Raw genomic sequence first — 23,466 nt, forward strand, 5'->3', positions numbered from 1 at the left:
CTGAAGTGCGGGGAACTATTTTGTGGCACGGTAACCTTGCTGTAACAATACAGCATGAAATTTCTGTTTCGTTTATAGTTGATAGGTTACCGTTCGGATTACTGGTTCCTATGTTTTTCTCCTGTAATTAATTGAAAAGGAGAAGGATCAGTTCATTGGTCAGTCCACTCTTCGCTAGAACGGACTGATAGTTGAAATGAACGAAGTCTTTTGAACATGGGCAACTTTGTTGCGGCCACAACCCAAGGTTGGCCTTATCGCTGCTGAAAATGGAGGAAATAAGGATTTGTTTATTTGAAAAAGCCATAGAAGATATGAAATGTCTATGAATATAAATAGTCGGTAACGTGGGTCTTGAATGTCTCATGCTCCAACAGCCAACGTATTATTGATATCTGCGAAAGAAGCATAACAAAGCAGCATAATTAGTACATTTCGCAAAGTCCATATTCGTTTATACAAATAAAAAAAGTGAGTAAGCTTTTGACGAGGAAAGTGAAACGAAGAGAATGAGTCGGTAAAGGCTTCCAATCACTGTTCGCGTAAAATGTCTGCTCACTCATGCCAAATTGTCTGAAATAGTGATTTCAATATAACGACCGTGCACAGAAGCTTTTAAAGTGTGCAAGGAAGCTAAAGAGCTCACCTAAATAACGTCTACGCAATCTTGACTTGTTATAATGGGTGAAAAACTAACTGCAAAGGCTTCTCCACTGTGCTTTTAGAGTTGCCCTTTCTTTTAGGGTCAATGAACTTGTCCTAGGTTTCCCATCTACATAGCGTAGTTGCTTTACGTAAAGCTCGCTTCGTGCGATCACTTAAACTTCGCTTAGGAGAGGGTAGATTATCAATAAAATTTTCACCGTTTTGACGGTGTTTTATTGCAGCTTTTTATCGCAGTAGTACGTACCTTACTCCGCGTGCGGATAGCCTTATTTCACTACCATAATTACGTGTATGTGGTTATGGAAAACTGATAGGTGCAGAACGGTCTATAGCTAACTCGGTCGTAATTAATGGGTACTTGGAACGCCTCGCCATTCTGTTTTAGAGATAAAGATGTTCACGACGCGATACGAAAATATAAAAGCACTTCGGGAATAAATACGAGGACAATGCAAGCTCGTAATACTCACGATGAAGTGTGAGGCGATATCCAACTTGCCCAGTAGTCGGTGCGCAAACGGCGCCAAGGCCTCTGCCAGAGGCTACATGAGTGACAAAGGACGAATAGGCCATAAATATAAGGCACACTGGTCTATAGTAACCACGTGACGCCTTAATACTGAGAGTGTTGATGAGAACATAAGGGGCGACTTTATCTTGAAGCTTGGCGCTTTGTCATTTTACTTAGACAGCACGTTATGTAATGCCATCGCAACTTAGAAACTTGACGTACTACACTATACTGCTATTGGTAACAAATATGTGGCTTATACTTTAGCCACGTCACACGAGTGAAACGAAACAAGTGCATTATTTCGAAGACTGTTCGCATACCATCAGAGCATTTCCGTGCGGACCGTGTCCAAGTCAAAATTAAATGGTCTATATCATAGCGTGACTTCAGGTTGTTATCATTATACGCTCGCACAGTACAACGATGAGAACGCAAGTTCTACGTGCTAGCTATACAAGACAATTTATTTCTTAACTTCAAACAACGCCTCCGGCTCAATGTGAAAATACATTGTTTCACTTTTTGCCCTGTGAAGCTCGTCGTGTTTTATGGGCCGCAGGGGCGTGTCAATGGGGGGGGGGGGGGAGGGGTCGGGGGGTTGAAACCCCCCCGAAATTTTTCACTTTTGCTCGTGTATATATACACGTACACATACAAACGCACGCACGAACATACATAAAGTATGGTTGAAACCCCCCCCCCCCCCCCGAAAAAAATTTCTGGCTACGCTTCTGATGGGCCGGTATCTTTGAATATAAGTGACACTTACTTAAAAAAAAAAAACGGATTCGTTTTCGTTAGCAACCGTCAGTGTAAGAGATACTCCAAACGTGGAAGTTACGACGTTTCACACGTTAGGCATACCAAGGGCTTTAAAATAATTTAAAAAAAAACGCGCGATGTTATATAGCAAGCAACCGCACAGAAAGAAATTGAAGCACGAAATGCTGTACGCGTGGGCGATATCGGGGTTAGGTCCACTTCTCTGGGTGTTTAGTAAATAAATGGCTGAAGGTGCACTGTTCTTACTGGAACTTTATGTTACACTTGGCATAGCCGACAGGAACTTTGTCATATAACTAAAGACACGATATTAAACAAACCGAACAGGAACGCATGCTTACAAGAGCACTCTTCCGATATTCCAACGATAGCCAGGTAAAGCGGACTGCACGTGTCACCTGCAACGAAAAGATAGGTAAATCAATAAGGCACAGTAAAACAATATATCTCGCACGAACTTAGGACGTAACGAGAACTAACAAGATAGTAATAGGCAGTATCTAAATCGATACCCGCATTACGTCTTTCCGGCTTCTGCAGTCGCAACATGCAACGAAGAGAACTGCGACCTCGAGGTCGGTGCCGTTTTATCCGGAAGGCGCTGACGCTCAGGCACAGCTTTTGGGCACTATTCGCATTGTGTTATTAAAACGTAAGACTGAGATGCCTCGTCAAACGCGAAAAGTGAACCTCGGCGTAGGCATCAACACAATCGAGTGACGCTAAAAATCATCTTCTCGGGACGACGTTATCCAATGACGCCATCATGACGTCACAGATCGTTAGAATTTGTGACGTCATCATGGCGTCCAAATTGTCACGCGGTCGTGACATCGACGAAGGCAGCAGTCGGCGTGTCCAAGATGAAACTTTTTACTAGGCCAAACCTGTGGCCGGGAAACGGAAAGTCAAACTACAGCAATAAACACTGCACACTGATAGCGGCGCACAGAGCATCGGTCGTCGATAAACTGATCATTGCTGGGACGCGCCGTCTTTTATACATCATGCATCGAACTTTCCAGTCTTGTCACTGGTACTTGCGCAAGCTCTAGTATAATCTTGACTATTCGCGTCATGTGCGCAATCTTGACAAAATGATCTACTACAATCTGGAATGTTACCACACATTCTGGCGCGGCCTGCACGATACAGCCATCACAGGTGCAACGGACCAGTTACACAAACATAGCAAAAGAAGCGCGCGTGACAATATCGTGACATCACACGATGATGTAATCACATGGCATCGTCTCTTGGTCAAGGGTGTGCCGATCCCAGAGACTGCGAAACCAGGTGAGGTGCAGAATTATTATTTTTTGGTGTTTAACGTCCCAAAACCACGATATGATTATAAGGGGCGCCGTAGTGGAGAGCTCCGGAAATCAGTTCCGCGCACTCAGATGTTCCGCGCCCACTGCGCCCTTAACCCAGAGCAAGAACGAAAGGAGTCAGTACGAAGCTGAAGGCAAGTTTTGTTCTCGTTCTTTCGTAGCCATGGATAAAGCAAGAATACTTAAGCATCACGTACGAAGCCTTCTCGTAAAAAGTAGTAGCAGGTAGTAGTAAAGTAAAAACGACTGAGAGATGGGCCTTCAAGACGTGATAGGCAAGCGGCTATTGCTATCCTTCGAGCACGCGGAGAGTAAAGGGGCGAGTGAGCGTAAAGAGCAATATCAGCGGAGAGAGGGAGGAGAATGAGGGTAAAAGAAAGGCAGGGAGCTTAATCAGGGCTGAGCCCGGTAGGCTAGAGTTACTCTAAGGTAGCATATACAGTAACTCTACGGTAGGTTATCCAGCACTTGGGAAGGGGGTGAGGGGAATCATAAAGGAAAAGGGGGGCAACGGGAACTGTTACGTCGACGGCAACAGTTACTTTTCTCTCCTCATATCTGCGGGAGGGGGGGGGGGGCGCTACCGGGTACAAAGCGATGCTATGTATGAGGTCTGGTAAGTATGAAGGGCCTATTTGCGAGCACTCAGAGTGCAATTATGTGAGCTTCGGAAGGAGGGGTGGACGGCGACAGTCGAAGGAGGGCCGTAACAAGGCTAGCAATGCTCAAAACATAGTTAGAATGTACGAAAAGGGTCTAAAATATTATAATTAACAGAAATCACCAAGCAGTAATCGCAATAACTAACTTAAAGGGGCCCTGCAACACCTTTCTTAGTTATATTGGAATAGTCTCATTATTGACGTATGACTCTTCACTAGTCATATGCCGCAAAAATTTTTCGAATACGTCGAGTCTAAGTGGTGTTACCAAATTATAGAGATCACGTTCCGCAGCTTTCCCCCTCAACTCAACGACGCGAGCGCGCGGAAAGCTGCGCGGGGCGTAAAGGGAGGGAGGGCGGAGGTGTGAGGAGGCGCCGAAGAGTTATGTCAGCGCCGGCGGCATTTTTTTTCTTCATTTTTTTTCTCTCTGGCGTCTCGGCGCAACCACGTGGTCTATGGCGCCACTTCCGGTCGGCTTGCGCCGTCGTCGTCGAGCGAAGCCCATCGCACCGTGTATCGCGCGTGCTTGAAAACTGCGAGTCGGTTTGGTAATGTTGGGTGTGCACCTCGAAATGCCGTAGTGTTTTCATCGCTCTGCCAACCATGGACGCAAACCTGTGTGCGCGTTTGGAATGAATGACAGCTGAGATGGGTTTCGACCCACACTCCGATACACCGCCTCGTCGCACTGCTCGCGCTTGAATCGTATTCAACACGGCAAAGCTGAGTGCACCCTTCTCCCAGTGGCGGTACTTCGATGCTGTTTGCTCTTCGAATGCGGGCGCACAGCGAGTGCGGGCTGACAACAAAGAACTAAAGACTAGAAGAAAGGATCGTGGGGTATCGGGCCGGCGCGGACCCATCCCCTGGCTGTCTGCAGCTACCGTGAAAATGCGAGTCTGCTTGGTTGCTGTGTCGCGGTTTCTCGGGAACCTGAGACTACGGGGAGGATACGCCGAGGTACGGCTCGATGACATACTGAACAGACAGCGAACGGGACTCTCGCCATACAGCGAACACAGGTATCCTAAGCTAACCGGCGCCAGCATTGTTATCGAAGAAATGCTGCACCGCTGCCTTGGTCGGTCGTGAGAACGTGCCGACGATGCAGTTTCCAGCTGACGAGGCAACACTCGAACGGCTGCCACTCTCAACGGCAACAGGCGATGGTCAAAAGCACAGAAATATTCACGATTTCGGCACTGCGCATGGTGAAGAAAACGCAACCACGCAACTACGAGCAGACGAGCTGTCGGTGAGACCGGAAGTGCTAATATTAAAGTTTGTTCGGTGTTTTAACGGCATAACACAATATAAACATACATATTATCTACTTATTGGACTCAAAATTAACAATGAAGGTAATAATGAGGGTGTTATCGTGATTATAACATCAGCCAATGGTGGAACTGCCGACAATCGCGTCATATGTTGCGGACTAATACATCATTTGTCGAGAGAAGAGGGAGCGATTTTCAGCCGACTTTGAGAATTTATTGTAAATTCCAGGCCGCTCGCTTCGCTATAATATTTGGCTCGCGTGTTCTCGGAAGCCTCGACTACCGATTGGCAGCGCTTTTTGACCCTGCTCAGAAAGTGTTGCAGGGCCCCTTTAAAGGGACCGACAACTGCCCAGAACATGAAATGAGATGACTGCACTGATGGAAAGATTGTCCGTCGCATTGACTCAAACCAACCCTGTTTATCTCGTGAGAGGCGGATTTATATTTTTATTTCTTCATTGAAAGTCGGGAAAAATGACCTTTGGCGCCTCTGGCGGCAAAATCATACACGGTTCGATGAAGCCGGTCACGTGACCATTGATTGGTGCATGCGTTCGATGACTTTTCTGTTAGTACTGAAATATTGTTCATCTCTTTATATTAAAAGATATTACTCCATAAAAATGTACATATAGGCCTGCGTTAGTTGTATGCAACAAAGTGGCGCTGCCTTCGCTTGGCGTAATGATCCCATGCCGCGAAAAGCCATCCATCACACAGGCGCAGGCAACCTTGGTCGCAGGCGCGCACAACGCTGTACAAATACCGAGAAGGTGTATAAAGCCACATCATCTCACTGTAACAGCTTGCTATTTTCAAAAAGGGCTGGAAAGCTCAAAATAAAGGTGGTTAAGCATAGCTACAGTAACTCCTGCGAAAGCAGAACAACGACAGCTTTCACAAGGGCTAGCGGCATTGCCATCAATTCTCAGCGTTGCTGGAGCAAGCCGTCATGCGTGTTTGGAGCCTTTCAGATCGAAAAATACTGCTTATAAAATAGCTACGTGCTTTTAGGATAAACCACTGCAGCTACAAACGCTACGAAGGGTAAGCTTCCTGTCGCGCCGTAAAAAGCTGGGTCGAAAAAAGTCAGTTGTCGGTCCCTTTAAGATTGCTGAAAACGTTTCCGAAACATGCGACTGACTTCGGCGGCGCGCAAGAGAGGGCGCCACCGCCTCGCCGCTTGAGCGAATGCACCTCCCTCTGTGCTTCGCCGGTGCTGCGTCGATACATCTTACGGGGAAACAACCTCACGGAACTCGCTGCAGACGACGCGTATCTCAACTGCCGTAACAAGAAGGAATTCGATAAAGCGCAGCAAAAAGTAGCGCACATGTCGCACACCGAGTTTGCGAATCTCCGTAACAAGATTTTACTCGTGCCGGGGAAACCCTACATGCTTACTTCAAACATTGGCGTCATCGACGGCTTGGTAAACGGAGCAGTGGGAACTCTACGAACGGGAATCGCTGGGTGCCCTTGCTGCGCACTTCCTCAGGTTTCACAGTAGTGGAGCTGCCATACGTTTTAGATGCGAAGTATCTTATGGCGGAGTTCAATTCGGTGGTGGTGGTGGTGGTGGTGTGCGGCGTGACCACCCTTACTGCGCATGCGCATACCCCCTCCACTTACCCTCTCCCCCTCTCCTCTTTTCCCCTCCCCACTTACCCTCTCCCCTCCCGCTCTCCCCTCCCCCTTTCCACTCTTCCTCTGAAACGCGGGCTAGACATGCCGAAATTCTCTCCTGCGCAACGCCGCGCATGCGCGTCCCCTCCCCCTCTCTCTCCTCTCCTACGATGCCCCCCTCTCGCACGCCTGCCGACCGCGTTCCCCGCTCACCCTGTGAGAATTAACGGCCAGGCTAGAGGGAAGACAAGACGCGCGTAGCGTTCCTCTTCGCGTTCCACAACGCGAGGTCGGTGGCATGCCCAACGAACGCCAACGGAACGCGATCGTGCATGTGCTCCGGCTTCGCATCGCCTCATGGTCCCCTTTAGCGGGAAATGGTGTAATTTCGCTTCTCGTCGTAACTGCGCTATAGAGGGCACCTTTCTGTGAAGGTTTTAAGCCATCGTTTACGTGCTCTATGCCATTAGTAAATGCCTTCGTTAATAACACATTACGAGATTAAGACAACTGTTCCTAAATACAGTTCTAGCGGATAAGTGCGCGGGGGCGGATACATGATTTTTACGAAGAGGGAGTCGGCTTATGAGAAGTCTGATACCTAAAGGTGATTATGCGGTGTCAACACCCATACTCAGCTTATACATTCATAAGTTAAGGACCTTTTTCACGATCCGCCTGTGTAAGTACGCGTTTGTGAATATAAGCCTTCGGGGGTTGTGTACTAGAATGGGGTATCAATTAGCACACATATCCATCACCCTAGCCTGCTTGACAGTGGACGCTGCAGACTGATATGAACGTAAGATAGAATTATTGAAATATACGACTCCCGTTGCTTTGATGATGATTTGACACGATTGCTGGCACTGCTGGAATACGAATTTCTGGGACTTTGCTCGCCAGCACCACGACATACTCATAAGGCAGGCAGTAGTGGAGGGCGACGGATAGTTTCGACCACCTGGGGTTCTTTGATATGCGCTGACATCGTACAGTACACAGGCCTCTAGCATCTCGCCTCCTTCGAAATGCGACCACCGCGGCAGAGATCGAACACGTCTCTTCCGGGTCAGCAGGCGATAACCGTAAGCACTGCGCCATCGCAGCGGACAGGCAGTGTTGGAAGGGAAGTAACGCGGTACATGGACGTTGCGGTCACGAGTTACATGAAAGACGTTATCGAAATGAACGCCCATGTGGGCTTGCTTACCTTTGCAGGACGGCCTGAACATTAGCTCTGCAAGGAGAAATAAAAGACGTTGCACAATTTAGATTTCGAAAGAAGCATGGTAAAGGAAGCACTTAGAGTTTTGCGGGGAAAACCCTAGAATGGCGCGGCTATGTATGTGATGACAAGGCACACCACGTGTAGTCATCCCTGGTGATAAGGGCTGTAGGTGTGAAATTTTCAAGTTTCCCGCTTAGACAACAGCGTGCGCGCTTTAGACCCGGAACATATTCAATCCCTGATATTCTCTAAAACGAAGGTACTAGCAAGTAAATGTTTTTTACACTGTGATACGAATAGAGCGGTGCTATTAATGGGCAAAAACTTCATGAACTATAAGCAAAATCACTTGATTGAGCACAGCCCAATACTCGCATAAGTGACTTTTAATAACTCTTTGAAGAAACATCAACGCCAGGGACAGCCTTCGTTCAAGGATGGTGCGTAGGTGAGGTGAGGTTTAGGTGAGAAATGAAGAATTTATTTCATGCGGGTATAGCTATTGCCTTTCGAGAAAGCAAAGTGCGATATTAGAGCGTTTAGCCAATTAAGAAGATAACGCTCCTCGGCGCTATTGAGGAAGCTGGCGTTCAGCAAGAATTCTCCAGAAAGCTGTAGCGCAAATGTAAGTGGAAAAGCCAATTAGTCACCATTATGTTATGGAGTTTTCATATTCTCTTTCTATCCATCCCGCTGGCTTCCTAAGCTGACGTCACGAAGTTTCGCAAGGTCGTCTGACTTGTCAGACACAATGGTGTCTAAGGAAATGTTTCGGATCCGTATTTTATAAACATGTTCCGGCCCGGAAACGTTTTATTACGCTTACTGTTGCGATAGCCAACAGCCAGATGGCCTTGTTGGTTATCACAACTGTTACTATGTGCTTCATTTGCATAACTACATGCAACTTGGAGCTGAACACCAAACCAAATATAGCTGTAGAGCAGCGTCAACACCATAAGGGGCCTAAAAGTATATCTTCTAAGGTCAGTGAACACTTTAAAATTTACAAATTTGCTCCGCTTATATGGTCAGCGACAACCTAAGACAAAGATTACATGGGTGCTGGTGTCGAACCTAAATAGAATTCGTGTATACGCGCTAGCCAATAGCGTTCGTGCATGTCCATGGCATCAAGTCTTTTTGCGTGCTTAAGACGGTCACATTCAGCGTATAAGTATCTGTGTTGTGTGGTTGCTTTTAGGATGAGGCTTGAACACTGTCGCGAGTTTTCTAGGAACACTGATATCAATGCTGCGCGAGAGATAACAATTTAGCTAAAGCCAATGATATTTTATTTTCCAATACGCTAAGCGTTTACACTAGCGAATAACAAATAAATAAACAGGCTGAGAGCGGAATCCTGTTCCATGGCCTTTTTAAAGTGATGGAGGGTGGGTTTACCACGGTTTTGAGGGTGTAGCTTGCACACTGACAAATTTCTTCGTTCGTCGAAAGATTTATTTTTTAATAGGTACCAGAAGACATGTCCGCTGACTGTCAGTGAAATGCACGGCAAACATACCGAAATATTTCCTTATGTTTACTGCGGATGTCACATGCTTAGGAGTACAAATTTTTGGACCAGATTTGATAAGTAGAGCCACATTGCTGGCAAGACGCGTGGACGTGAAGGACGACAGGGCAGGACGCAGGATCCAGATTTCCAGCGCTATGGCGTCATTTATTGCAAAGAACCAATTCAACCAAACATTTGTACTCCTGAAGTTAATTTCTAGTACATCGGACCAATTCATATTTCTGTGTACTTGTGGTGTCAGTATAAGTACCTGACTTTACGAAATGAAATCCAGGTGATAGCGCACGTTCTGTTGTCTTTCACGTCGCTGTCATTCTAACGCCATGGCGTCGTTTATGTCACATGCTTCCCGCGAAGTGGTTTCTAAACGCATTTGTTTTCGAATTTTTCTATCAAGCCTTACATCGCTCACACTGCATGCACCTTACCATTTTCGGAGACGGTGTCGCAGTCCTGAAGCTGCAAGTGTTGAAACCTCGAGCGCCGCTGGCAAACCTTGAGCGTTCCGCCAATGGCTTCAATCTATATGACGACAAAGGAAGTTAGTGTCAGTGTATGAACTCACGGTTCACGAATTATATATGCTCCAAGGTGGTACCGGACCAAACCAGCAGTAGTTCTCTTTGAGGCGTGTGGGTTTCTTTGCTTTGTTTGTTTACCGGATGAGCCGTGTGATTCACTATAGGCGCAACTTAACAAAGTTCTTCGTTCATATGTATTGTTTTGCTATAACTACTAGTTAGAAGTTCTCTTTCGTAAATGGCTTGCGCTTTTTTTTTTTTGCGGATATTGCACTGCAATAGAAGCGACGGGACTTGCACACGTATGTCACCTTCTTTTAGCTGGTTTAGCTCTCTCAGTGAGCAATCTTCTGATTCGTTAGAAACAGAGGTTCTGCAGCCAAGGTGCTGTTTGCGACGTGCGGAGAAGGCTCAGCTTATATGCTGCACGCTGGTGCGCGTAGCTTATCCTCAAGAAGGTATTCTCATCGACAATAACTCCATGAATGCCTTTCGAACTTTGGTTTATATATGCATTTTTGACTGGCTCTGCATTTCTATAAGTTCTTCACGGTTCTATTTTTCCAATCCTATTACGTTTTTCTTATATCCAGTTCTTCCTTGGTGCACTGATTTCATTTGTAAGTGTTTTGATGCCTCGTTAGAGAATGTTGAAACTGTCTCACATTCTTATAGTTTTTGCTAACCTTGTTTTGGTTGTTTTATTTTAGCTACGATTTTGTTACCGTAGCCGAACTTCGAACGTTTCAAATCATATGGAGAATTGTATGGTAAGCGGACGGTGGCGCTACAGATTAAAAATCGTGTACCTGCGAAGCAGTGAGCGCTTAGAAACCCGCAGGCTGTCGGGTCTACAGCTTCAGCTAGACGCTGACACAGCATGGAATTATTTTCATCGCTTACTGCACTTCCATTGTACTGAAACGTATAGCGAGAATCTTTTAATCTCAATGTTCGCTAATTCATACAATTTTTTTGCGTATTTCAGTCACAAGTGTCGGAATTAAGAAAAACTCCAGCGGGAACACAATAGTTACTACTCATTTTTTTTTTTTACATTGCAACGAAGGAAGGTGGAAGATAGCGATTACGAGTGGCAGCGACGCGAACGTCATTGCAAGATTCACTGCTACGTGCAGACTACTTCACGGATGGGTTTCGGCGCTTCGCCATCGGGCTGTATGTAGCCTTCCAGTTTTGTATCTTTAACAACTGAACGAGCAGTGCTACGTTAGACGCGTACGCATGAAAACGGTTGGGTTGGTGCATTCGACCTTTCGTGACCTTGTTCACGTCGCGATATACAAAAATAAGGAAACATAAGTTTAACAGCCCATGGTGGCGGCGCCCGTGTGTCTTATGTGAAATCGCCTATAACGAGCTGTAACTCCAGTTGCTAACAAGAGGCCAACTGAATGTAGCTAACCTTGATATGCAGGTCCTCGAAATTGTCGTAGTCATTGGGATCCAGCATGAGGTAGACGACGCCATTCTCTGTGACGTCGCCTTGAAAGGAGAACTTTTCCTTGCCCTCCGCTCCGTCGTTCAAGCAACGAAGAAGCGCCGGCGCTGCGTTTTGAAACACCGTCGTAATCATGGTGTAAGATATATCTTACACCGTGGTCGTAATGCATATAGCGGACGACATGCACGCGCATACGCGCCCTTGAGCTAAAGCGTGAAGTTTTTCTACAACATTTCAAAACACGACTTGGTGGGAATTGTCAGCTTATACAAAGGAATGTGCCAGCTAAAACACAATTTTCTGTACCCTGATTGCTGCGTCGATTTTAACAATATATTGCCGATGGTGCCTCTGCATTTCATTGCGCGACGTTGACTTGGCTTCATTGGAGCGGTCGACACAGTTCATTATTCACATAGCGAATACAAAGCATATGTATGGAAGTACGCAGGAAAATGCCGCGTTAGGTTATTTTTCGTAGTGTAAAGTAAAAAGGCGACACTTGTTCGACCGATGTTACTTAGTGCATAAAAAAAGTTCTGCATATGTTTTTCTTAATTTTGAATACAAAACACTTTCTTGAAGTCACTCGAAATCAGCTTGGTTGTATAACTTGCACAGAGATTGATGAGATTGAGATCAAGTAGACTTATGGAGTACCGCCAGTGCGAAATGTTATAAACAACAGCGTTTCGCTGTTCATGCATTCTTATATCATCGTGTCACTGTGTCCATAATTTCAATTGGCTGACATTTTTTCTTTGCGAACAATTTTAGCGGAATAGCGTTTTCTGGATACAGGACCTGTTTGTTGCGCGTTTGTTTAACAACATTCGTGTTTTTTGCATTGTCTCTATTCGGTCATTCCAGCGACGGAGGCGGCGCCACGCGGCCCTCCTCCGAAGCTGACGGCCGGTGATAACAATCCGCGACGCAGTTCGGTCAGTTCGGTGTTTGGTCTCGCGGACGTCATGGACGCGTCGAAGAAGAAAAAAGCGAATAGTAATCGCATGTGTAGCGTGCCTCAGTGCTCGAACCGTGCCGTAGCGGGAGAGGTGAGCCTCCATGTCTTCCCGCGAGACAAGAAACTGCGGAAATTGTGGGCTGCAAAGATGCGCATCGGCAAGAAAATCACCGGTGAAATGTATGTGTGCAGCGAGCACTTCAGGCAGGACGACTACTTCTGGAGTCACCTTGGTACGTTTTTTACCCATCCAGTCTTTCAGTGCTTATGTTTTGAACTTTGTTTGACGGTGCTGTGGTTTGTTTTTCACAAGATCGGAACCTAAAGCCTCGTCTGCCGCGTTTGAAGCAAGGGGCCGTGCCTTCACAAAAAATACCTGTACGGACGCACGAAACGCAAGTAAAACCCAGGCCAAAAAGGAGGAATGTGACAGAGGCCAGCCACGGTGCGTACTGTAATGCTGTGTTTATAATTTAAAGAAAATAATTGCCTTCTGTGCCTTGTCATACGTCTTATTTCGCTGTGCGGGCATGCATTCGTGCGCTTGATACGCTGCGCATACCTGCTTCATTGATTCTGCTGACGTGTTGAAAGGCTGATACAAATGCGCAAGTATCGCATTTTGTATGCTAAACGCGACTGAGACTGGATTATGAATTCGCAGGAAATCAATCAGACGATCTACCGCCAGCTGTGGGTCGGGCGGAAGGTTGCGACTGCTTGCCCCCAGTCGTTCCATGTGCAGCCGAAAACTGTGGTCAGTACTCATCCTGGAAAGCGTTGCAAGGTTTCTTTAATTTCTGGCGATGAGCATACTTCAAATGCTTAGCTGTTCCTTGACACCCTGTTTATAAACGCGTCGCCAGCGCAGAATGCCGAGAACTAGTGTTCATGATGAGAAGCGACACTGTTGTTTGCGTGTTTACATACAAAAGACTCATCACATGAAACATCAGTTACTGCATGGTTGTGATTTTACTGTGTCCTTCATTCCATGTATTAAAAACGCGAGAGAATGACGCAGGCACAGAGGGCGCATTGGAACCTCATCGTCTTGTTTTCTCTACGAGCCCCCATCCTTTATTAAAGCACTTCTTTTTCTACACCATGTGTGTGTAATTTGTGAACAAGTGCACATGCTTGTCTGCAAGAACTATTGATTCATGTACTTCTCCTTCTATGTTTTTTCCCTCTCGTCTACTGTATTGTTAGTGCGCCTAATTTATGTTTGCATTAGTCAATTTTCTATCTCTCCTCTAATTTTCATTCTTGCTATGTATATTTTTTCTTTTGTTTAAATAGCTCGCTTTCGTTATTTTGTATAATCTCGTCTTGCATTGCGTAGGCGTACATCGCTTCGTTTCTTGTTTCTGTTCCCCTGTGTAATACCCCTTCGGGGTCTTCAGGGGTATCATGAAATTAATAAAAAAATTAAATGTGTACCGCAGATCAGCCTCTCCAAGTCTGGCTACCTGCAGTAAGCTCCTGTCCAAGCAGCCATGTAGGAAATGAAGGGATGCCAACAGGTAAGATTATTAAATATCATTAAGGCAAAAGCCTTAGATGCATCCCCAAACGCGAAAATTCGGTGTCAGTGGCATCAACAAGAGTGATGTAAATAAGTATCACGTGATGTCACCTGATGACATCACATTACATCATTGCTTTGCAATGCCTTTGTGATCAGCCCACTGATCCTGGAGGCAGTGCAAAGCCACGTTAGGTCTCAAAAGCTTTTGGAATGGGGTGGAGAAGAAACAATACATCGACTGAAGAAATGAGGAAAAAACAAACTTGCAGGGTCTCTTATGCATTCACCTCACATGACTCGAAGGCGAAAGCCATCTTCTTTTTCTTCTCAGTTGATGCATTCATACTGCCTCGCCATCCCCCGAAAGCTTTCTTCCCTTTACGTGGTTGTGCACTGCCTCTGTGATTGGTCCACCCCTGAGCAAGCTGCGATGTCATGCGACGTCATGTCACAGACTTTGGTGGTCTGTGACGTTATCATAGAGTCGTCCTAGGCAAATGCATAAGGGGCCCTGTGAGTTTTTTTGCAATAATTGTTGAACAATGTTAATCAGTCCTGCTATCTTCTGTAGTATTACTTTAACCATGCTTTTGTGCTCCATCATTCCTCTCTCTCGAAATACTGACAAATCATGTTTACCCCGGCATCTCTCTGTCTATATCACTTGTAGCTAGACTAATCTTGCCCCAAATGTCCTTTTGCTATCCACTGCCCCCTTACCGTTCCCGCCTCCTGGCATTACCCGCTAAAACAGGCCTTGGTGCGTCAAACCACTGACCTCCTGGGTGCTTAATTGGTCACCAAATTAGGTTATAACGTAGACCAGCATTGTCAATATTAATACTGCTACAGCTGTTCAATTTTTCATTTCAGGACACACAGAAGCAGAGGTGCAAGACCTCCTTCATGAATTACAGAAACCACCTAGTGCAGACAAGGCAGTGCAGGCCAATGTACCACATGACATGGCTCAGAAGTTTAAGGTCACCGAACTTCTTACTACAGATTCTAAACTGAATGCCTTTACAGGAATTCCAAATATGACGCTTCTAAACAAGATTGTCCAGCTCGTGGAGAGGCACGAAAGAGAGAATAAGTTGGAAGCCACTGCGAAAGATAGAGTTCTGTTAGTCTTCATTGTTCTGAGGCATGCTATTTCATTTTCATCAGTTGGTGTGCTCTTTCAATGCAGTGCATCATCTGTGCATAGGTATTTTGTTCATACACTTCCTCTTCTTGCAGCAATTTTTCAGTCAGTCATTGAATGGCCCTCAAAAGAGGAGGTGTTAAACAATACACCTTTGCACTTTCAGAAGTACAGCAGAGTAAGAGGGGTTGTAGACTGCACCGAAATTGCAGTTGAACGATCAGGCTGTGTGACGTGTCGTCTGCTGACGTACTCCCAGTATAAATCAACCTATACTGTTAAATTTCTTGTGTGTGTCAGCCCGGGAGGTACAATCACTTTTATTAGTGATGCATTTGGTGGACGTGCATCAGACAAAGCTATTACTGAACGCTGCGGCCTTCTTGATAAGTTCGAGTCTTTCACCGACGATATAATGGTCGATAGAGGTTTCTTTATTGACGACCTATGTGCATCTCGTGCTGTGGGCATTGTTAGGCCCCCATTCTTAGGAAAGCAGAGCCAGTTTTCTGAAACTGAAGCCCTGAAGACGGCTGACATTGCAAGGGCGAGAGTGCATGTTGAAAGGGCCATACAGAGAGTGAAAATATTCAAAATGTTTAGTTGTACAATACTGTGGGAAATGCTGCCGCATGTTGATCAACTGTTTACTGTAGCATGTGGCATGACAAACTTGTGTTCACCAATACTGGCTGATGATAAGTTTTTGTAGCGAGAGGTTCTTTTTCTGCTGCTAAATTGGCATCACGTGCCATATTGGAGAGACCTGGATTGATTTGAGCCTTTCAGGGTTCTCTAGAGCACAGTGAAATAACAATACAAGCAAGGAAAGCTTAAACAACTGACCGCTTTAACTTATTCCGGCACAGTTCTGTGCGGCAAGGCAGAATGTTGGAAGAGTTTCACAGCAGACTTAGGTGGGTATCCTGCTACAATTACACGCACCCGTCAAGTAACATAGTTTGCTGGCTATGAACTGATTATAAATTATGTATGCAATGGTGCATAATTTTACGCTAAGTATACAGTATATTACTTCAGAAAATGTCATTCGCCTTTTTTATGAAATGCATGTTTAGTTATTTTATTTCTTTGAATGTACAGTACTCACACATTCAAATGCAACATCCACCCGCGAGTACTGTCACAGGGTCATGACGTCGACGAAGGCAGCAGTCGGTGTGTCCAAGACAAAACTCTTTATTTGGCCGAACTTGTGGCCGGGAAATGGAAAGTCAAACTACAGCAATACACACTGTACACTGAGAGCGGCGAACACAGCGTCGGCCGTCGATAAACTGCTCAGCGCTAAGGCGCGTCGGCATTTATACATGCGACATCGAACATTTTAGCCTTATCGCTGGTGGCCGCGTTAGTTCCAGAAAAGACTCAGCTGTTCGCGCTTCCGCACTCCAGTCTAACAGATCATCCCAAAGTAATCAGGGATGTTCCCAGACATTGTGGCGCAGTTTGCGCAAGGCAGTAGTAACGCGTGTAAGGAGGCGTTAACATAAAACATGGAGAGAAAGGAGCGCGTGTGGCAGTACGGTATCTTACAAGCCTCATGGGGTACACTTGAGTGAGTGGAGTACAATGAATACATGATAGAAAGAAAAACCGACACATGACAAAAATGTTTGCAAAACAGTGCTACAAATAAAATTGAACGAGAAAGCAATACTAAAACTTGTTAGAAAATATTGAATACAGCAAAAATTGAGAACAGCAATGAAGTACAATCCAAGAGCTACAAGATTCTGCTTATGAAACAACATTTTAAAAGTAAGGGTGAGGGGGAAACGCGACAGAAGTACTAAAAAACACCTAGTAAAACAAAAAAAAAAGAGCGACAGTTCACAATTGCATACAAAACAACTACATGCGACATTACATTGTGAAGTTTTGTGCACACTTTTACCTTTTGCTTATTTCTGCAAGTTTAGGAAGTACTTTCCTAAAATACACATACAAGCCTCATGGGGAACACTTGAGTGGAGTACAATGAATACATGATAGAAAGAAAAACCGACACATGACAAAAATGTTTGCAAAACAGTGCTACAAATAAAATTGAACGAGAAAGCAATACTAAAACTTGTTAGAAAATATTGAATACAGCAAAAATTGAGAACAGCAATGAAGTACAATCCAAGCGCTACAAGATTCTGCTTATGAAGCAACATTTTAAAAGTAAGGGTGAGGGGGAAACGCGACAGAAGTACTAAAAAACACCTAGTAAAACAAAAAAAAGAGCGACAGTTCACAATTGCATACAAAACAACTACATGCGACATTACATTGTGCAGTTTTGTGCACACTTTTACCTTTTGCTTATGTCTGCAAGTTTAGGAAGTACTTTCCTAAAATACACATACTGCAACTTGCCCAGCAGTTCACGCATGTGCTGAACGTCTTTCATCACGGGGATCACCAAGCTTTCTATCTTGGAATGTACAACCAAGTGGCACACGTCGAGGTTTAAAAGCAAGAGACCCAGCTGAATTTGCGAGTAATAAGCGTGCTTAACTTTCAATGCATAGTTCTCTCCATTTTTTACTATGTATGTCAGTTTTTTTTCTTTTACCAGCTCAGCAATGCTCTGCACTTGGCCCAACACGGGGCACTTAACCTCAACAAGGATGTTCTTTTTATCCTGAATTGCAACACCATCAGGACTGTAGCCTAACCATGGTACCTTAGGGATTACTACCAGCCCCAGCCTGCTTACTGTAGCATTTTGCAGTTTTTCATACTCAAGGAGAGCAAGAGGTTCATTTTCTTTACCATAAGCTGTTGCTTTGTTGCCAGCAAAAGAGCGATTTTGGTAGATCCTTTCAATTTTTGCTGCCCATGTGCGACTCGCTGTTTCTCGAAAAGTGTACAACTCTCTACATATGCTGCCAGTGATCCTTTTCTTTCTTTCACTTTGCCACAATGTGCTCTGCTGATCCACTGTGCTTTCACATATGTGTTTTGCTCTGTTGTCTGTTACACAGACTTCAGTTTCATAAAATTCTCTCTCTTTTGTTGGTAACATATCAAGAGAGAACCTCTTGACTGAAGTTTTCATGCCGCTACTCACAGATTCAAAAAACTGGAACGTTGCATAGTTGCTCAGTGTAGAGGTTGTATGGTCCTCTGTAAATAAAGTGCCCAAAATGCGAGGAGCATCTGAACCATTGCTTGTTTGTTGTAGAATGTGCTGCTTTCGAACACGTTTCTTGTGTTTAGCTAATGCAGAGTTTGGTGCAGCTTCGACCAGTTGTTTCAAAATTTCCTTCTGAATACCTTCAGGAAACTCTTTTTCTGTCTGTCGTTGAACATGGCAAAATGTTTTTATGGGTCGTGGCTCGTACAAGGTGGATGCGGCAACACGACCCCACTGCTGCTGGACATCTGTGCACGAGAGTGAATCCAAGCTGTCTTTGCTTGCCCTGAACACGAAAAATAAAATGATAAGCAAAACTGTTTTTCTGAGTTCTATCTTTTATGTACACCAGCTGTCCTAACAAGCAACTAAATCAGAGTCGCTTACGCACTACTGACGCAACTTATTTAACTCTTAGTTGCTGGGGACATTTTTCACAATGTAGCAAAAATACTTACCTGTTCAAGTAAATCAGGGTGGCAAAAAAATGTTTGCACTGTCCTGAAAGCCCTGCCTTGCACGTACATGTTCCCTAAAAAGAAATAAAATGGAATGCGTCAGATGTGTACATTTCGGGAAGCGATCGACCTAACTGGCTGGTGTTCACTGCTGCTCCAAGAAAGAAGCTAATGACCTGCGGCATTCGAGCTTGGTACGAAGCTCATAGTACGGTTGCACGACCGAAGTCTCGGCATGACACTAAATCGCGTAAAGGTGATGATCCCTTTTGTCTACAGCGAAAGAGTCGAGCGCTGCGCAAGGAATAAAATTTTAAAACAGGTACTGATTTACGTAGAAACAACTCAGAAATACAACTCAGTCGCACAGCTACGCGAAATTCTGTTCATTCGCTCTCTCGTACGCTGCTCGAGTCCCTAGACAAGCATGATCACCCTGTAAGTACGTTACGACTGTCATCAATTGTTGTAGTTAACATCCGGCTCTCTTTTTTTTAATTTTACATTTCGAAGCGTACTAATGTTTCTTTCTTACTGCACAGAATTATTTCGTTAAAAATAAAAGCGCTTGAAAAACACCTGTTACCGGCATGCGCTTGCGTTTACTGTTTGCGAAAACGCAAATATACGGCGTCATGACTATGAGAATTTCCAAGGCTAGTAACGACGTACTGACCTTTACAGAGCCTGTGTCTTCACACACTGCGACGCTGACACAGTGCGGCGGACCCTTGATCGCACTCGTCTGCAAGCAGAGGGATTCCACGTTGACCTCGGTGTCTGTGGTCGATTTGATGCCGCAGCAAACGATGTGCCCGGCGTTGAACGTCGCTTCGCCTTCGTTCAAACATCTCTGCGTTTCTTTAGCGATCGAAAGTATCGTCCGCAGAGAAACCAGAGGGCCTGACGAGCTTTGCTGCTCGAGACGCGCACGCTTGCGAGATTGCCTCACCACCGTCTCGTCCGCCATTTTGACCTACCGCTGCGCCGCCTATAGTCGCTGGAATATTAGGGTAAGGCCGGGCAAAATAAGACACGGGGCAAAACGCGACATTTTGACTTAGCCGCCCTGTACAGCTAATACAAAATGTACCTTTTCTTTGTTTCTCTATTTCAGCGATAGGTGTCGGTAGTTCTCGACATTTTTGTGTAAAAGTTGATGATTGCTCACAGCGTTCGCGCGGGAAAAATTGCGCGGCTGATGTCAGTGTGTTCGTGACCTGCCAAAAAGGGGCGAAATTCTGCTTGGCCAAATTTTCGGATCCGTGCATGAAGCTACTCCGGCGTCAGTACAACAACGTAAGCATTTATATTGTTACTGTATACTACTAGCTACATTCCACCAAAAGTTTAGTTCATTTGGTGCCGTGGGCCGAAGGGCAAATGTTTTTGAATTCGGGCATGTGAGAGGGGCAAAACGCGACATGAAAACGACATGAAAAATGCACTGAATGCTTTTCAGGAGTTTCGGGGCAACAAAACGTCGGGTTCTGTTTGGATTCAATGCGTGGAGTGCAAAAACTGGGCTCATGAAGACTGCGTGGGGGCCCAAGGAGTGAATTTGAAGTGCTTCTACTGCAAGAACTCAAAGCATAAAATTTTTTCACACTGTCTCGTTTTGCCTCTCGCAGCGTCTCATTTTGCCCCGCAGGTTGGGGCAAAATGAGACATCTGGTGCATTTTTTGTTTCTTTTTAAAATAAACTGTTGAACAGTCGCAACATCGCCATAATTATGTAGCTCATACCTTGTACCCAAAAAGAAAGTTCCTGCATTGATGTTTTATGGTAACGAGTGAAATAAAATAAAATATTCGCTATTTTCAAATTTTTATCGCATTTTGCCCCGCCCTACCCTAATACCTCACCCTATTTCTATCTCTCCCCTCTTCCAATGTGCGATAGTCAACGCACAATGAATTTTTATTTTGAGAAAGTGCTGCTGAAGACATGCTATCCTCTCTACAGTTCATCATTGCATGCGTCAGAACTTCATAAAATAGTGAATAATATGTGCCGTAAATACATACCGTATCCGAATGACTGCCGGCATCTTGCATCGCACAAAAATCTTTAGTCAAGACGTACACATTATCGGAACACAAAGAATGACATCTTTTAACATGAATGGAAGGGAATTTTCATTAATATCTCTTCCCGGGTGATTCCACGTAAGTTCGAACAAACGATGGCTGGTCGACCTCTCAAATTTATTTCAAAATTTTATATATTATTGCCTGATGAGTGGAAAGAAGAAATCCGCAATTTGTTTTGCCGCCAAAAATTTTTTCGAACCACAGGAAATTAATAATGACGAAGCGGTGGAGTGGAGCGCTCATCCGCTCTGCTGTTTTGGCCAACTTTCGTTATGAATTGCACAAAATATATTAAAGTTAGGTAGCTGAAATTTATTTACCTAAATGTATGCATGTTTTTGCTTCTGCTCAGGTATTTTTAGTTTTTATGTGTAGTGTAGATGTTTTTATAAAAAACCTCAAAAATGGCCCAATCGGCAAAATTTTCTTAACTTTGAAGGTCTTTATCTCAAAAAAGCCTTGTAGCATAGCGACAAAAATTCTGCATTACGTTCTTCCCATGCGTATCTACCAAATTGCCAAATCTTGTATTTATATAGCTTTTCAGTAAAGAGATATGATCGGGCTAAGTTCAAGAAAACACCGAACAATGGAAACTTCTGACGACAATGAAAAAAAAACCCCATTTTTTAAATTTCTTAAACTTTGTCGACTTATTCTCCTCCACATCATCTTTCACAATCATTAAAAACATGTTGCATAATGTCGTTGCACTAATAGTTACGGCCCCTCCAAAGAGACCCTTAGGCAAGGATGGGCAATTCCGACTTCTTGCCCAGCAAGTGTATAAAATGCAGGCAGGATTGAATTTCTTTTTATTAAAAGGCCAGCAGGTACCTAAAAGGGTGTTGCCGGCAATGAAGACGTTAATTTTGAAAATATTTGGTCACTGCAGCGGCCACGAGCGCGGGGCTACCGATCAGGCGCGCGCGCACCCGAGATGCTCGTTGTAAGAGACGGCGCAGTGAGAGCTCGTTTTCGCGTCCTCAGACCGATTGAGTTCGAAACAGCAACACCTCTCGGGTGACTTGAACGCACGTGCACCAGTAGTCGCAGTGATCTGGTTAATTGCGTCGATTTCTTTTTCAGGGGGCACAAGAATGTCATCGTTATACAGTGCGTTCCGTGAAGATCTTTCATTGCAGTGGTAGCAAAAGCACGCGTAGCACAAGTAGTCCGTCTCACTGACAGTCACTGATCTTTCGGGCGTTAAACGTTCCTTCAAAGCATTTATGTCTAGGTAGGTAACTCTGCGAAATTTTGGCTTCTTTGCATTAATTAAAGGAGTACTGACACGATTTTGAGACATCGCAAAAGGGACATTTTTTGCTTCGCTGGTATGCAGTGTCCACGCTGTCCACACACTGGAGTCGGAGAACAAGTATAAAATATTTTAATTTGACTTTGAAGTTTTCGTCGCTGAGCATTTGCAAGCCAGCCACACTGCAAGGACATTATCCCGACAAGTCAAGACAGTTCCTCCGAGTTCGCGAGTTCTGCGTCCTGCATGCAGCCTAAATCGTATAAATCACTGTAGGGTCACTGGACGAGAATTCACTCATCGTTGTCTATTGCACCACGAGCAGATGACGGATTTCCCGCTAGTACGTCGCGAATTTGTATCTCCGTGACGTCACACTGCTATGAAACGACACTGAGAAGCCACCCCCTCGATATCGAAACCGAAAGTGTCTATTTAAGGTGGCGCTAATTAAAATATAGGATGCATTCCCAGGCACCACAATAGTCGTTTTAGGTTTCTCGGCAACAGTATTTTTATTTAGAGCAACAATCCGAAATTTTTTTAAATTCGTGTCAGTACTCCTTTAAGCTTCTTGTGCTTCGAAAGGTAGTCTCCACAATAGACTCATTCAGAGCTACACTTTCTCGTCATGAGACGCACAGGAGGAGTAGAGTAAGAGCAAAGCACAAGAACTATCCGCGCCGAATGAAGTGTGAACAGCGCACCGAACACGCGGCCAGTTCACGCCGTCTGCTGCCGGCATCTAATATAGACAAGCGCATCCGGTTACCGATAGTTTTGCTTTTCTTTCCTTTGACAATCCATATTTTGCTTTGCCACAGGAGCGCCACGTTCATGCTTTCCACTGATCGCAACTGGCGCAGCGCAGTTTCTGTGGCAGCAGCGTGCGTGAAGCGAGCGCACATAGCTTCCTTATTGGCCTCGAGGCCCACCACTGGAAACGCCGGCGCCACCGTCGGCGTGACGTACTTGGCAGGATCACGTGATCTCCGCGGCCGCGTCGGCTGCTTGTGGCGCACTGCCGCGTGCTTTGAAAACGAGTTTCAAGTTCCACATGCACTGCGGTCTCTTCAAATTCGGAAGTTTTCTCTCATTTTCTACTCAATTGAAACCATTTTAATAGAGTGGCTGCCTCCGAAGGCGACGAACATGGTGCTCTACCGCTCGGTGCCGCAGCGCCGCGCTTACGCAAAGGAGCCCAGTGTCAGCCTGCACTGGTAACCGCGGGACAA

At 45.1% G+C, this 23,466-nt stretch overlaps 2 protein-coding genes across 2 annotated transcripts in view; one reads left to right on the top strand and one right to left on the bottom strand.

The window, feature by feature from the left end:
* Positions 1-220: 220 nt before the first annotated feature.
* The window catches only part of LOC119385728 (uncharacterized), a 40,077-nt gene continuing 16,831 nt past the window's right edge, over positions 221-23,466 (bottom strand). The window contains exons 8-13 of the mRNA XM_049413300.1: positions 11,590-11,732; positions 10,071-10,164; positions 8,085-8,111; positions 2,305-2,361; positions 1,137-1,208; positions 221-395 (exon numbers count right to left, since the gene is read on the bottom strand). Of these exons, the coding sequence (XP_049269257.1) occupies positions 364-395; positions 1,137-1,208; positions 2,305-2,361; positions 8,085-8,111; positions 10,071-10,164; positions 11,590-11,732 (425 nt within the window). The 3' untranslated portion in view covers positions 221-363. The remainder of the gene's footprint in view (positions 396-1,136; positions 1,209-2,304; positions 2,362-8,084; positions 8,112-10,070; positions 10,165-11,589; positions 11,733-23,466) is intronic.
* Positions 12,549-17,217, top strand: LOC119386901 (uncharacterized). The gene is made up of 5 exons (XM_037654177.2): positions 12,549-12,825; positions 12,906-13,037; positions 13,257-13,349; positions 14,041-14,118; positions 14,997-17,217. Exons 1-5 carry the CDS (start codon positions 12,600-12,602, stop codon positions 15,980-15,982), a joined length of 1,515 nt encoding a protein of 504 aa, XP_037510105.2. The 5' UTR covers positions 12,549-12,599; the 3' UTR covers positions 15,983-17,217.

This window comes from Rhipicephalus sanguineus, chromosome 3 (assembly GCF_013339695.2).
Source record: "Rhipicephalus sanguineus isolate Rsan-2018 chromosome 3, BIME_Rsan_1.4, whole genome shotgun sequence".
Classification (NCBI taxonomy): domain Eukaryota; kingdom Metazoa; phylum Arthropoda; class Arachnida; order Ixodida; family Ixodidae; genus Rhipicephalus; species Rhipicephalus sanguineus.

Bases quoted from the DNA above. Each gene is read 5' to 3' on its own strand.
- LOC119386901 (XM_037654177.2), top strand. From the start codon at position 12,600: ATGGACGCGTCGAAGAAGAAAAAAGCGAATAGTAATCGCATGTGTAGC. The intron at 12,826-12,905 runs GTACGTTTTTTA...GTTTTTCACAAG, and splicing joins CTACTTCTGGAGTCACCTTG to ATCGGAACCTAAAGCCTCGT. The intron at 14,119-14,996 runs GTAAGATTATTA...TTTTCATTTCAG, and splicing joins AAATGAAGGGATGCCAACAG to GACACACAGAAGCAGAGGTG.